The following is a 14,094-nucleotide window of genomic DNA, read 5'->3' as shown; positions in this document are numbered from 1 at the left end:
GGGCAGCGCGACGTAGTAGTAGTTGTTTTGTTTTTCAAATTATGTTTTAGATATGTACAAAAATTAATGGAACCTCTAAATTTCGCCCAATTTTGTGTTGTGTTTGGCCGAATTTGGCCGAGCATGGTTTTAAAAAACGGCGTCTGGGGCAACCTTGGGACGGCGGCTGGAAAACCTACCGCCCCCACGCCGAAATTATCGCCGGGGGCGACGGCGCTATTTCAAGCCTCTAGGGGGCCGAACGGCTGGAGATGCTCTAAGTGTCTCAACTTTGTATTAACTTTAGTACAAACTTGTACTATAGTTGAGACATTTATTTTGAGACGGGGGAGTACAAGATACGATACTGTTTGCTTATCACCATCCTAAGATTTGAACAAATGTAAATGAAAAGGTGGAACAAATTGAGGTGCACAATAATCTTGTCATAATCCTTGAAATTTATTAAACTAACTTCCCAAATAAATATATCCGCTTTTTCTGCACCGAAAACCAGTCTGGGTTCGATGAACTTGATTTTATGGTGCTATTTGCAGGGAAGCAGAGAGCCACCGGTTGGTGATCACAATGTACTATCTGACAGAACAAACAAATACATGTCTCAAAGTTCAAAGCCAGGGTAAGCGACAACTTTCTTTCTTAAACCAGATAAAACAAATAAAATGCTAGAATGTATGTGGACTCACATTGATATGGCATTTTTTGTATTAATAGATCCTGTTAATTTACGGTCAGTAGTTCAATCATAGAGAACCCTCCATCCAGCTAACCGTGAATATAATATCTCAGTGAAAGGGACGTGTGAATAATAAAATATAGTCCGTCTCAACCTTGAAAGTTGACAAAATTGGCAGAAATGCCTTGTGGTGCTAGGCCTCCATGGGCTTCATGTTTCAATGCTTAGAAAATTCTGAAAAATAATCCACAGTATCATACGTTGACGGGCGATTTACATCAAAAACAAATTGATGAGTTTGAAACAGTGAACAGTGCAAATCAACGATTTTCACTTGTTGTGTAGCTCGCGAATCAAATGTATTTTCACATGAAATTTTACACACATGTAGTATACATCCATATGTCAATGTGGAAAAAAATCAGTTTGTTTTAGTCATTGATTTTTTTTTATGTTTCAAAAAGAAAAAACAGCTCCATGGAGCCGAGTGCCAAAACACTGCACTCAGACAAAATGTGGACGCATCTCCTGACATCCAAATCATCCACCGGCCAGAATTAAGCTTTGCCAAAACAGACGACGAAGAAGTTTGAACCTCCATAAAAAACAAGTCTTAATACAAGATTAGAATCTACTGAAGGAACCCTCTAAGAAACGGAATCTAGTGAATAGGCACAGTTTCATTTCACCTCCTGTTGCCAGAATCCACAACAAAGTAAGCTGGCTTCTTGGAGCGTAGCAAAAGAAAAGAACACCCTATCCTCTTGTTTTTCCAGCAAAATTATGAAATCTCCAACTTACTTTCCTTTACGATTTCGAGACCGAAATCACTTTCTCTATCTGTATTTACCATTTTAAAGGAATATAAAATCCATTAGCTAAATCCAGACTAAATAAAAATCTGAACACTGGCAGTATCTGGTCAGTACAACAGGGCAGATTTTCCCCATTATGCATCCATTTCATAGAGTCAAAACATCCAAAGCAACCTGCTATCCCCTAAGAAAAACAAGTAATTTTGCTGATGCATGGTACCACATGTTGCGACACATGTTTAGTTTTTAATTATAATAGATAAAAATATATTGCGACTTCCTCTAAGTAATTAGTTGCCATGATTTCTCAAGCCAGATGCAACAAAAGAAGTTGCGAACTCCACAAGTCTTCTTCAGAACTGTCCTACCTAACACGTCTTACATTTACTGCCTCGGAAAACTCTGCCCTTTCCATGTTTCACTATGCTTTTACAGAAAAGCATGTACAGCAACACCGCAAAAGATTAAAAATCTTCAGTTCAGCTTTCCAGAACTAGGCACTTGTTTCCAGCAAGAACATAATGCCAATCGCACAACCACCAAATTTGAGCAACTTGCACAGATGAAGCTGTCAAGAAATGTAACTATTAACTTACTTCCGTTCCTCTTAGCCATCCCAAGATCCAATATTAACATCACTGCAAGCCCGGTTGTCATCCTCAATCCCAGTTGCAGTTCTAGTGAGTGACCTCGCTGAATTGAATAGCCTGGCTAAAATAGACGTGAAGTCAAGCTCAGACATTGCACATAGATATAATAGATAAATTTAAACTATATGCAGACATACACCGCATACCATAATCTGAAACTCAACAAAGTTTTGCTTGTAGCCTGGAAACATGAGGATGATAACTTGTAACCTGACAGACCCTTGTGAATTTGGTATCGTCGATCATCAAAAAACTATCTCCAGAACATTATATGATGAATCTGGACAACTTCGATTTGATTAAATTTTGTGTTAATCAATGAGCTTATTTGTTATCCTTGAAGCTGCTTGCTGCTTTGAAAGGATTTCTGCTATCAGTTGTTTTTGGCCAAAGAGTTGTGCATTTTTCAAAAGCAAGTTCCTTGATGATGAGTCCACAGAATAGCCTTGACCAGTCATCCAGTCCAAGAGGCATAACAATAGTTGCTTCTTATCGGGCTTCTGGATGTATCGCTGAATTGCTCTACCAAAGGTTTCCTGCATGTGGAACGATCACATTCACCATTGGAAGATATATGTCAGATTTAAGAATATCAAGTGTATGTATATACAAAGTTGCAACATTGAAATTTTAGTTAACTTCTATCATCTGATTTTGGAGCATCCCCCTTGTCCTAGCCAGGTCTAAGATTTTACCAGTTTTCAGTTTCCAGCCATCCAGGGTTCAACTCCAAACTATACTTAGAAAGTACCAAGTACAAAACAGTCACCTGGCTTATACGCCATCCTGAATGGTTTAGGGATTTCATAACATCGTTAATCAAATTTATGTTGCCAGAGATCATGAATTGTGTAGCAAATTTCTCCAAAGAGCGTGGAGATATCGACTCTCCATTGTCCTGTTAACTCAGCATTTTTTTGTTAGTGAATACACGCAAAATAAACAATAGAGATACAGGTAGTAAATGCCAAAAGCATAATACCTTAATAACTATATAGGCATCCTTCAGAAGTCCTGCTGGAACTAAGATGCCTAAAACCTTCTCATGAAGAGATTTACAAACTGTTCTCTTACTATATCTCATCATATTATACACAGAAAACGCTTCAGAAGGAAAACCTGCTTCTCCTAGCTGCACCATTATCTCAGAACAAAGCTCCTGGACAAGGTTTATAGAAATTTTAGTTACTAACAGAATCGCAACAAATATGTGATGCCCCACACTCTGTTCTGCAAGCATGTCATAATTCCAATAAACCGAATTTACCAAGAATTTAACAATTGGCTTTATCCAGAATGTAGCTTAGTAAAGATATACTCCCTCTGTACATAAATATAAGACGTTTTAGAGACTTGTTCCAAGATACAAGAACCAAAATACCTCGTTCAGTTGATGGCCTTTCGTATGCATATCTACAATCGTCTTGTATGCTAGGTGATAGACCTTTGCCTTGCAGAAGTACCTTATTAAGGTATTAAATGTGATATCATCAGGTGATATATTCAACTCATCCATTTTCTTCAGCATTCTCATTACACTTTCCGTATCATATGTATTGCAGTAAGCACGAAGTGATGTGTTAAGCATAACAAGATCATATGTGGCATTCTGATCCTCAAATTCTTTTGCAAGCTTTTTTGCTTCTTCACGATAACCACCTCGATGCAATGCTGAAATCATGATACTAAATGCATAGCCATCTGCAGAAACCAGAGGATAAGGTCATCAGACAAGATCAAGAAGACTCAAATAGTAATAGCACCCCACTAAGAGATACAGAGAGTCAGAGTCATGCAATCAAATGAATAAGTTATAAGAGGCAGACAAAAGAAAATCAAATGCTTAAAACTGACCAACACAGTTTACTAATCAGGATCCAGGAACTGCATCGTTGCATTTAGAACGAGAAACTGATAGAGGTACTTCAGTGGGATTTCTGGTTAGATATCGTACCAGACTTGACACCTTTTCCTTTCATTTCATTAAACACCATTGTTGCTTCCCATATCTTTCCTCCTTTGGCAAGTGCATCAATCAATATGCAATATGCCATCTGTACACAGCATGCAATAAAGCATAATTACGGTCAATTTATAGGACCATACAAACTTAGATATGAGCAGTGTTGTGTGTGAGACCACATGTTTTACCTCATCCTGTGCAAAGCCTGAGGCTTCCAATTCAGTTAGCAACTCCTTAGCCTTCTCAAACAGACCACCTTTAGAATATACCTTCAACAAAGTGATCAGTATAACCTGCAAAGGAAATTTAATGAGAAGTTAGATTGACATCCGTAGCAGCACCATTTTCTTGAACATCCAAAGATAATTTCGAAATGTATAGAAGTTCAATTGCATGAGTACAGCATTCAACAGAGAATTAGATAGTAGGTACTCCCTCCAGTTCACAAAAATCTGTTATTTTGGACATAATTTAACGTGTTTGGAACATAGGAATATAAAATCAGGAATGCTACTACAATGACAATACTGTAGCAGATAAGTGATGCTATCATTACAGGAACACAGGCTGCACATGCCTATTTCTTGGACCAAGCCCACGGCAAACAAGTTATATCACATGGTATCATTATCTCTCTTTGCCTCCGGCTTCCGTGCAAAAATGATGTTGGACCCGATGTTTTAGTTCCCGTAAAATCAGAGGAATCCAATAGGGTTCCTCTGGTCTGCTACAGTGTTCATCTGGGTAAATTCCTTTGAAGTAAATACCACTAGATCAACTCCTATGGATTGGCTGTTTCTACACTTTTCCTATGTTCCTCTGGAAAAACTCCATTGCGAACGGGGCCTTGAGTCAAACTTCAAATATTTGACTAACAATATCCTTTTAAGCATTGACATTGGATACTTGGAATGACATGTGTGGTCTTGCCTCAGTACTTCCGTAGTATCATAATCCATTGGGTTTTATGAATATAAATTAGTGGTCACAGTTACATTTTGCAGACTGTGTCGACGTACAAAATAACAGCATTTTGTGGATGGGATTGGTCGTAGAGAGGCTATATTATAGAAGATACATGAGCACTAGTGCCCTCACTTTTAACCGAAGCCATCAAACTAGAAACCCTATTCAACAGATCATATGGAAAGCAGCAACAGAACATTTCAGCACCTAGACAGAGTATGCCCAAGTAATTCAAGAATAGGCATCGCAAATGTAGTGTCAGTTATGTATTTGTTATCACGCCGATGGAGAAACACTATTCACTGATATGCTACATGATGGAAGTTGTAAGTTATAATATAGTTGCACAAGATACCTTAACAAAGAAACATAAATGATGCAGTCGAAAACCCAAGTTGCATAGAAGTTTAAAGCACCATGAACATGACCTCTGAAAGCTACACCCCCAAGTGTCACCTAGAATTTCTCAATATCAACGCAAACCAATCGTCCAACTTGTCATAGGGATGCGTCATGTCTATTGAAAAACAGACTCAACACGGCAAGCTTAGAAATGAGACTGACAGGACCACAGACTTCAGCAGATCAGAAAGCATAGATCATAAAACGATTTAATAAGGGACAAGCAAAGAAAATAGACCTTATTTGGTGTTAAACCAGAAGACCTCAAATCTTTCATCAACAGCTCAGCTTTTTCATAATAAGAATTTACTGAATACGCATTCAACAGGGAACTGTAGTGAAACAGATTAGGACTATGGCCTTCATCCTTCAATTTCTTGAAGTATGCCTCAGCTTCCTCGCAGTAGTTATGAGATGCACATATTGCCAAGAGGGTACCATATATTACACTATCCATCTGAAGACCGTGTGAGTTGAGCTCATTGATCAACTCCATTGCCTTAGCGTAGCCGTGCTTCAACTTCATGCACCCTGACAGCAGCTGGAGGGTGGATAGGAAAAAAGAATGCAAAAGCTATTCATCCAAGCGAAAAGAGGTTGTGTGAAGCCTAAAACAAATGCTAGTATGGAAAGATGGGGGTTCAATGTCCCATACAGTACTGTAGGTGAAGAGATCAGGTGATAGACCTCCTCGTATCATCTCATCATAAAGCTTGAAGGTGCTGTCGGACCTCCCGTTCTTCACCAAGCACCCGAGAAGAGAATTACAAATAGAAACAGTGACTCTGGTCGACTGGTCCTGAATGGAACCGTACACTTGCAGAGCTTTCGCAGCATTACGGCTCAACCCCAGGTACTTGAAATAGCTGCTGTAAGACGCAATGTTGAGCATGTCATGCTCCTGCATCCACCCGAAGACCTGAAACAAAGTTGAGAATGACTCGTGTCTACTGACACTGGCATAATTCACGGTCGCCGATAACTACCTTAGAAAGCACATCCCATCGCCTGATTTCTCCATAGTGGCGCAAGATTATGTTGCAGTCCTGTGTCTGCAACACATCCTCGAGCCTGTAGCAGAGTTCGCAGGGTTTAGATTCAACTCTGGTTAGCAGTACGCAAGTGGGATAATCCAAAGGCTACAGCAGCTGAGCTTACTGTGGGCTGTGAGGAATCACTACAAGGACAGGAAACGAATGCTGCCGGTATGTGTACCTGGTTAGGGCGGCGACGGGGTCGGGGGCGGCCTTGACCTCAGCGACGGCGTTGCGCCGGGGGGACGGCCGCTGGGCTTTGGGGACTTTACGTGCTTCCAGTGCCTGATTGGCGGCGCGGACGAAAGGGAGGCTCCTCGTGCGGGAGCAGGACGCCGCAGCCGCTGGCGGGGAGAGGAAGCGGGAGGTGGCGAGCGGCAAGGACGCGGCTTCCATCTCGCCTGAGTCCGAGCGAGCCGAGCAGAGTGTCGTCTCGTTCGCCGGAGAACGGGAGGGTGGGGATGTGTTCGTCCACAACAATATCGTCTAAATTTCTCCATGGGCTCCATTCCTGGCGTGAACACTTTCGGCCCAGGAGTTTCAGTGGAATACAACTCTGAACGATGCCATCTCCGCAGCCCTGGCTACTACACCTTAAAAAAAAAACTACACCTTAAAAAAAAAACGCTATCTCAGAAATCGACTTATTGATCACTGCCCGCTGCTTCTACCGGCAGCAGCAGCCCCTGGCCAACCGCCACGATTCCGTTTTGAATCCTTCTGGCCAAGGTTTCCACGTTTTGACGAGACTGTAGATAACGACCCACCCCACAACATATGCTTTCACTCGTTTGAACATCAAAGCGCACGGGTCGCTAGAGATTTAAGAATCTGGAGCAGATCATTGTTCAGTGATGCAAAACTGCAACTGCAGCTTGCCACGATGATTGTTCTCCGTCTGGATATCGTGCAAGAACACCGGACCCTCTCCGAGAGAGAATTCCACCTACGGAAGCTTCTGAAACTTCGTATCCTAGGTCTAGCGGCGGTAGAAAAAGCACGGAAGCGCTACGTGTCTAGAATAACTTGGCTGCGAGCGGGCGACGCCCACACGGCCTTCTTCCAGGCCAAGATCAACTCCAGACGAAGGAAAAACTTCATCCACTCGCTACAAGGACCGGCTGGAGTTGCCATGGCGCATGCTGACAAAGAGGAGATAATCCACAACCATTTCCACCGATCCTTAGGATCTGTACATGGCCGGGCCACCACAGTAGATTGGAACTCCATCGACATGCCCAGGGTGCAAGGAGGCGGGCTCGACAACCCTTTCACCGAGGATGAAGTGTGGCAAGCAATCAAGCAATCGCCAGCGGAAAAATCTCCAGGACCGGATGGCTTCTCCGGCGTCTTCTTTAGGTCCTGCTGGCAAACACTTAAAGACGACATCATGGCAGCCTTCCATCAGTTCTACATCTCGTCGGGGGCTTGTTTTCAGATGCTCAACACGGCTATTGTAGTCCTGCTTCCAAAGAAAAATGGCGTAGCTGCAATCACAGACTATATGCACATCAATCTTATACACTCCATAGCAAAATTGTTCTCCAAAGTGCTCTCCCTTCGGCTAGCAACAGTGATCCAAATATTGATATCCCTGGCGTAGACGGCGTTCCTACGAACCAAATGCATCCACGACGGCTTCCTCTATGTGCAAAACTGCGTCAAATCCCTTCATGCAAAGAAAACTCCAGCGCTGCTTCTAAAGCTAGATATCTCAAAGGCATTCGACAATGTTTCATGGGAATACCTACTAGAGCTGCTTCAACACTTAGGTTTCAGCGCGCGATGGCGAGACTGGATTGCACTCCTCCTCTCCACCTCATCGTCGACCTTCCTTCTCAACGGCATTTTGGGGCCAAAGATAGACCACCGCAAGGGGCTACGACAAGGCAACCCTCTCTCGCCGTTCCTATTTATCCTGGCAATTGACCCACTTCATAGAGCGCTAAAGGCGGCGGCAGAGCAAGACCTGATCGCGTCGTTGCCGGGCTGTGAGATCAAACTTAGAGTCAGCCTCTACGCGGACGACGCGGTCATCTTTGCAAACCCGGTGCGGCATGAAATAGACACCATCATGGAAATCCTCAGAGAGTTCGAAAACACCACGGGCCTACATGTCAACCCGGCAAAGTCAACGGCAACACCGATCAGATGTGAAAACATTGATCCCTCTGAGGTCCTTTGTAGTTTCGGTGGATCCATCGCCCCTTTCCCCATCAAGTATTTAGGCCTACCAGTGACGACAACACGGCTTAGGATAGTGCATCTACAGTTTCTAGTAGATAGGATCAAGGCTAGACTAGCTGGATGGAAAGGCCGGCTACTCCCAATAGACAGCAGAAGAGTGCTGGTCAGAAGCATGCTTAGTGCAATGCCCACTTTTGCGCTCTCAGTTTTGCAGGTGCCGAAGAAACTGCTCAAGGAGATTGACAAATGTAGAAGAAGATTCCTTTGGAAGCAAGATGAAAAGATAACCGGTGGCAGCTGCCAGGTTAATTGGCCTATGGTGTGTGCACCAACGGAGAGGGGGGCTCGAAATTCTCGACCTGCAGAGCTTCAGCCGAGCCCTCAGGCTCCGATGGCTATGGATTGAATGGAAGGACCCGGACAGGCCATGGGTAGGCACACCACCGCCATGTGATGAAGACGACAGAGCCCTCTTCGCCGCAGCAACAACTGTGACAGTCGGCGATGGCAAGACGGCGGATTTTCTGGAAATCTGCCTGGTTGGGACCGGGAATCCTTGCTCAGGGCTATCCAAGACTGCTCAAGCACTCCCGGCCGAAAAATAGGACAATTTATGAAGCGATGTGCAATACCACTTGGATTAGTGATCTCGCGCATGGTGATGTCAATCAGCTGCCGGAGTTCCTGCATATGCACCGAAGAATTCGAGAGGCCAACATCACACTCAATGGAAATGAGTGAGACCAAATCTGCTGGAACCTGGATGTTGGGGAACGTAGTAATTTCAAAAAAATTCCTACGCACACGCAAGATCTATCATGGTGATTCATAGCAACGAGAGGGGAGAGTGTTGTCCACGTACCCTCGTAGACCGAAAGCGGAAGCGTTATGACAATGCGGTTGATGTAGTCGTACGTCTTCACGATCCGACCGATCCTCGTACCGAAAGTACGACACCTCCGCGATCTGCACACGTTCAGCTCGGTGATGTCCCACAAACTCTTGATCCAGCTGAGTGTCGAGGGAGAGCTTCGTCAGCATGACGGCATGATGAGGTGATGACGAAGCTACCGGCACAGGGCTTCGCCTAAGCACTGCAACGATATGACTGAGGTGGATTATGGTGGAGGGGGGCACCGCACACGGCTAAGACAATGTCTGTTGTTGTGTTCTAGGGTACCCCCTGCCCCCGTATATAAAGGAGCAAGGGGGAGGCCGGCCGGCCCTTGGGCGCGCCAAGGAGGGGAGGAGTCCTCCTCCTAGTAGGAGTAGGACTCCCCTTTCCTAGTCCTACTAGGAGGGGGGAAGGGGAAAGGAAGGAGAGGGAGAGAGGGAGGGAAAGAGGGGGCTCCACCCCCCTCCTTGTCCAATTCGGACTCCTCAAGGGGGGGCGGCCAGCCCTAAGGCCCCTCCTCTCTCTCTCTCACAAGGCCCATGTTGGCCCATTAGTTCCCCCGGGGGTTCCGATAACCCCTCGGCACTTCGATAATTATCTGGTGACCCCCGAAAGTCATCTGGTGTCCGAATATAGTCATCCAATATATCAATCTTTATGTCTCGACCATTTCGAGACTCCTCGTTATGTCTGTGATCACACCCGGGACTCCGAACTACCTTCGGTACATCAAAACACATAAACTCATAATACCAATCGTCACCGAACGTTAAGCGTGCGGACCCTACGGGTTCGAGAACTATGTAGACATGACCGAGACACGTCTCCGGTCAATAACCAATAGCGGAACCTGGATGTTCATATTGGATCCCACATATTCTACGAAGATCTTTATCGGTCAAATCGCATAACAACATACGTTGTTCCCTTTGTCATCGGTATGTTACTTGCCCGAGATTCGATCGTCGGTATCTCAATACCTAGTTCAATCTCGTTACTGGCAAGTCTCTTTACTCTTTCCGTAATGCATCATCCCGCAACTAACTCATTAGTCACATTGCCTGCAAGGCTTATAGTGATGTGCATTACCGAGAGGGCCCAAAGATACCTCTCCGATAATCGGAGTGACAAATCCTAATCTCGATCTATGGCAACTCAACAAGTACCATCAGAGACACCTATAGAGCACCTTTATAATCACCCAGTTACGTTGTGATGTTTGGTAGCACACAAAGTGTTCCTCCGGTAATCGGGAGTTGCATAATCTCATAGTCATAGGAACATGTATAAGTCATGAAGAAAGCAATAGCAATATACTAAATGATCAAGTGCTAAGCTAATGGAATGGGTCAAGTTAATCACATCATTCTCTAATGATGTGATCCCGTTAATCAAATGACAACTCATGTCTATGGCTAGGAAACTTAACCATCTTTGATTCAATGAGGTAGTCAAGTAGAGGCATACTAGTGACACTCTGTGTGTCTATGTATTCACACATGTACTAAGTTTCCGGTTAATACAATTCTAGCATGAATAATAAACATTTATCATGATGTAAGGAAATATAAATAACAACTTTATTATTGCCTCTAGGGCATATTTCCTTCAGTCTCCCGCTTGCACTAGAGTCAATAATCTAGATTACACAGCAATGATTCAAACACCCATGGAGTCTTGGTGCTGATCATGTTTTGCTCGTGAGAGAGGCTTAGTCAACGGGTCTGCAACATTCAGATCCGTATGTATCTTGCAAATCTCTATGTCTCCCTCTTTGACTTGATCGCGGATGGAATTGAAGCGTCTCTTGATGTGCTTGGTTCTCTTGTGAAATCTGGATTCCTTTGCCAAGGCAATTGCACCAGTATTGTCACAAAAGATTTTCATTGGACCCGATGCACTAGGTATGACACCTAGATCGGATATGAACTCCTTTATCCAGACTCCTTCATTTGCTGCTTCTGAAGCAGCTATGTACTCCGCTTCACACGTAGATCCCGCCATGACGCTTTGTTTAGAACTGCACCAACTTACAGCTCCACCATTCAATATAAATACGTATCCGGTCTGTGACTTAGAGTCATCCGGATCAGTGTCAAAGCTTGCATCGACGTAACCATTTACGACGAGCTCTTTGTCACCTCCATAAACGAGAAACATATCCTTAGTCCTTTTCAGGTATTTCAGGATGTTCTTGACTGCTGTCCAGTGATCCACTCCTGGATTACTTTGGTACCTCCCTGCTAAACTAATAGCAAGGCACACATCAGGTCTGGTACATAGCATTGCATACATGATAGAACCTATGGCCGAAGCATAGGGAATGACTTTCATTTTCTCTCTATCTTCTGCAATGGTCGGGCATTGAGTCTGACTCAACTTCACACCTTGTAACACAGGCAAGAACCCTTTCTTTGCTTGATCCATTTTGAACTTCTTCAAAACTTTGTCAAGGTATGTGCTCTGTGAAAGTCCAATTAAGCGTCTTGATCTATCTCTATAGATCTTAATGCCCAATATATAAGCAACTTCACCGAGGTCTTTCGTTGAAAAACTCTTATTCAAGCATCCTTTTATGCTATCCAGAAATTCTATATCATTTCCAATGAACAATATGTCATCCACATATAATATTAGAAATGCTATAGAGCTCCCACTCACTTTCTTGTAAATACAGGCTTCTCCAAAAGTCTGTATAAAACCATATGCTTTGATCACACTATCAAAACGTTTATTCCAACTCCGAGATGCTTGCACCAGTCCATAAATGGATTGCTGGAGTTTGCACACTTTGTTAGCATCCTTTGGATTGATAAAACCTTCAGGTTGCATCATATATAACTCTTCTTCCAAAAATCCATTCAGGAATGCAGTCTTTACATCCATTTGCCAAATTTCATAATCATAAAATGCAGCAATTGCTAATATGATTCGGACGGACTTAAGCATCAGTACGGGTGAGAAAGTCTCATCGTAGTCAACTCCTTGAACTTGTCGAAAACCTTTCGCAACAAGTCGAGCTTTGTAGACAGTAACATTACCGTCAGCGTCAGTCTTCTTCTTGAAGATCCATTTATTCTCGATGGCTTGCCGATCATCGGGCAAGTCAACCAAAGTCCACACTTTGTTCTCATACATGGATCCCATCTCAGATTTCATGGCCTCAAGCCATTTTGCGGAATCTGGGCTCATCATCACTTCCTCATAGTTCGTAGGTTCGTCATGGTCAAGTAACATGACCTCCAGAACTGGATTACCGTACCACTCTGGTGCGGATCTTACTCTGGTTGACCTACGAGGTTCGGTAGTAACTTGATCTGAAGTTACATGATCATCATCATTAGCTTCCTCACTAATTGGTGTAGGAGTCACAGGAACAGATTTCTGTCATGAACTACTTTCCAATAAGGGAGCAGGTACAGTTACCTCATCAAGTTCTACTTTCCTCCCACTCACTTCTTTCGAGAGAAACTCCTTCTCTAGAAAGGATCCATTCTGTGATAGAAGGTGTACCCAACATTCTCCTTTGGGTATCATATGAAGACACATTTCTCCGATTTGGGTTTGAGCTTATCAGGTTGAAGCTTTTTCACATAAGCATCACAGCCCCAAACTTTAAGAAACGACAACTTTGTTTCTTGCCAAACCACAGTTCATAAGAGACATAACCCCAAAACGATAGCGGTAAATCAGTAAGAGACATCATAGATCGCACCATATCTAATAAAGTGCGGTTAGGACGTTCGGACACACCATTACTGTGGTGTTCCGGGTGGCGTGAGTTGCGAAACTATTCCGCATTGTTTCAAATGAAGACCAAACTCGTAACTCAAATATTCTCCTCCACGATCAGATCGTAGAAACTTTATTTTCTTGTTACGATGATTTTCCACTTCACTCTGAAATTCTTTGAACCTTTCAAATGTTTCAGACTTATGCTTCATCAAGTAGATATACCCATATCTTCTCAAATCATCTGTGAAGGTGAGAAAATAACGATACCCGCCGCGAGCCTCCATATTCATCGGATCACATACATCAGCATGTATGATTTCCAACAAATCTATTGCTTGCTCCATTGTTCCGGAGAACGGCGTTTTAGTCATCTTGCCCATGAGGCATGGTTTGCAAGTACCAAGTGATTCATAATCAAGTGATTCCAAAAGTCCATCAAAATGGAGTTTCTTCACGTGCTTTACACCAATATGACCTAAACGGCAGTGCCACAAATAAGTTGCACTATCATTATCAACTCTGCATCTTTTGGCTTCAATATTATGAATATGTGTGTCACTACTATCGAGATTCAATAAAAATAGACCACTCTTCAAGGGTGCATGACCATAAAAGATATTACTCATATAAATAGAACAACCATTATTCTCTGATTTAAATGAATAACCGTCTCGCGTCAAACAAGATCCAGATATAATGTTCATGCTTAACGCTGGCACCAAATAATAATTATTCAGGTCTAAAACTAATCCCGAAGGTAGATGTAGAGGT

At 43.3% G+C, this 14,094-nt stretch overlaps 1 protein-coding gene across 5 annotated transcripts; it reads right to left on the bottom strand.

Annotated features, from left to right (window-relative positions):
* Positions 1-422: 422 nt before the first annotated feature.
* LOC123078392 (pentatricopeptide repeat-containing protein At1g10910, chloroplastic) lies at positions 423-7,009 on the bottom strand. 5 transcript variants are annotated; one of them, XM_044500886.1, is made up of 13 exons: positions 6,688-7,008; positions 6,459-6,543; positions 6,128-6,391; positions 5,711-6,013; positions 4,293-4,397; positions 4,096-4,195; positions 3,523-3,842; positions 3,124-3,300; positions 2,911-3,039; positions 2,288-2,677; positions 2,088-2,202; positions 687-910; positions 423-576 (listed from the first exon to the last, which is right to left on the bottom strand). In XM_044500886.1, exons 1-10 carry the CDS (start codon positions 6,900-6,902, stop codon positions 2,453-2,455), a joined length of 1,923 nt encoding a protein of 640 aa, XP_044356821.1. In that variant the 5' UTR covers positions 6,903-7,008; the 3' UTR covers positions 423-576; positions 687-910; positions 2,088-2,202; positions 2,288-2,452. The 5 variants fall into 5 exon arrangements, with proteins under 5 accessions (XP_044356821.1, XP_044356824.1, XP_044356822.1 ...); XM_044500889.1 differs by lacking the exons at positions 423-576; positions 687-910 and adding an exon at positions 1,014-1,516 and having other exon boundaries at positions 2,088-2,198; positions 6,688-7,009; XM_044500887.1 differs by lacking the exons at positions 423-576; positions 687-910 and adding an exon at positions 1,014-1,516.
* Positions 7,010-14,094: the final 7,085 nt, after the last annotated feature.

This window comes from Triticum aestivum, chromosome 3D (genome assembly GCF_018294505.1).
Source record: "Triticum aestivum cultivar Chinese Spring chromosome 3D, IWGSC CS RefSeq v2.1, whole genome shotgun sequence".
NCBI classification, from domain to species: Eukaryota; Viridiplantae; Streptophyta; class Magnoliopsida; order Poales; family Poaceae; genus Triticum; species Triticum aestivum.
Note: the sequence above shows the minus strand (reverse complement) of the source record. Positions and strands in the feature narration are given on the sequence as shown.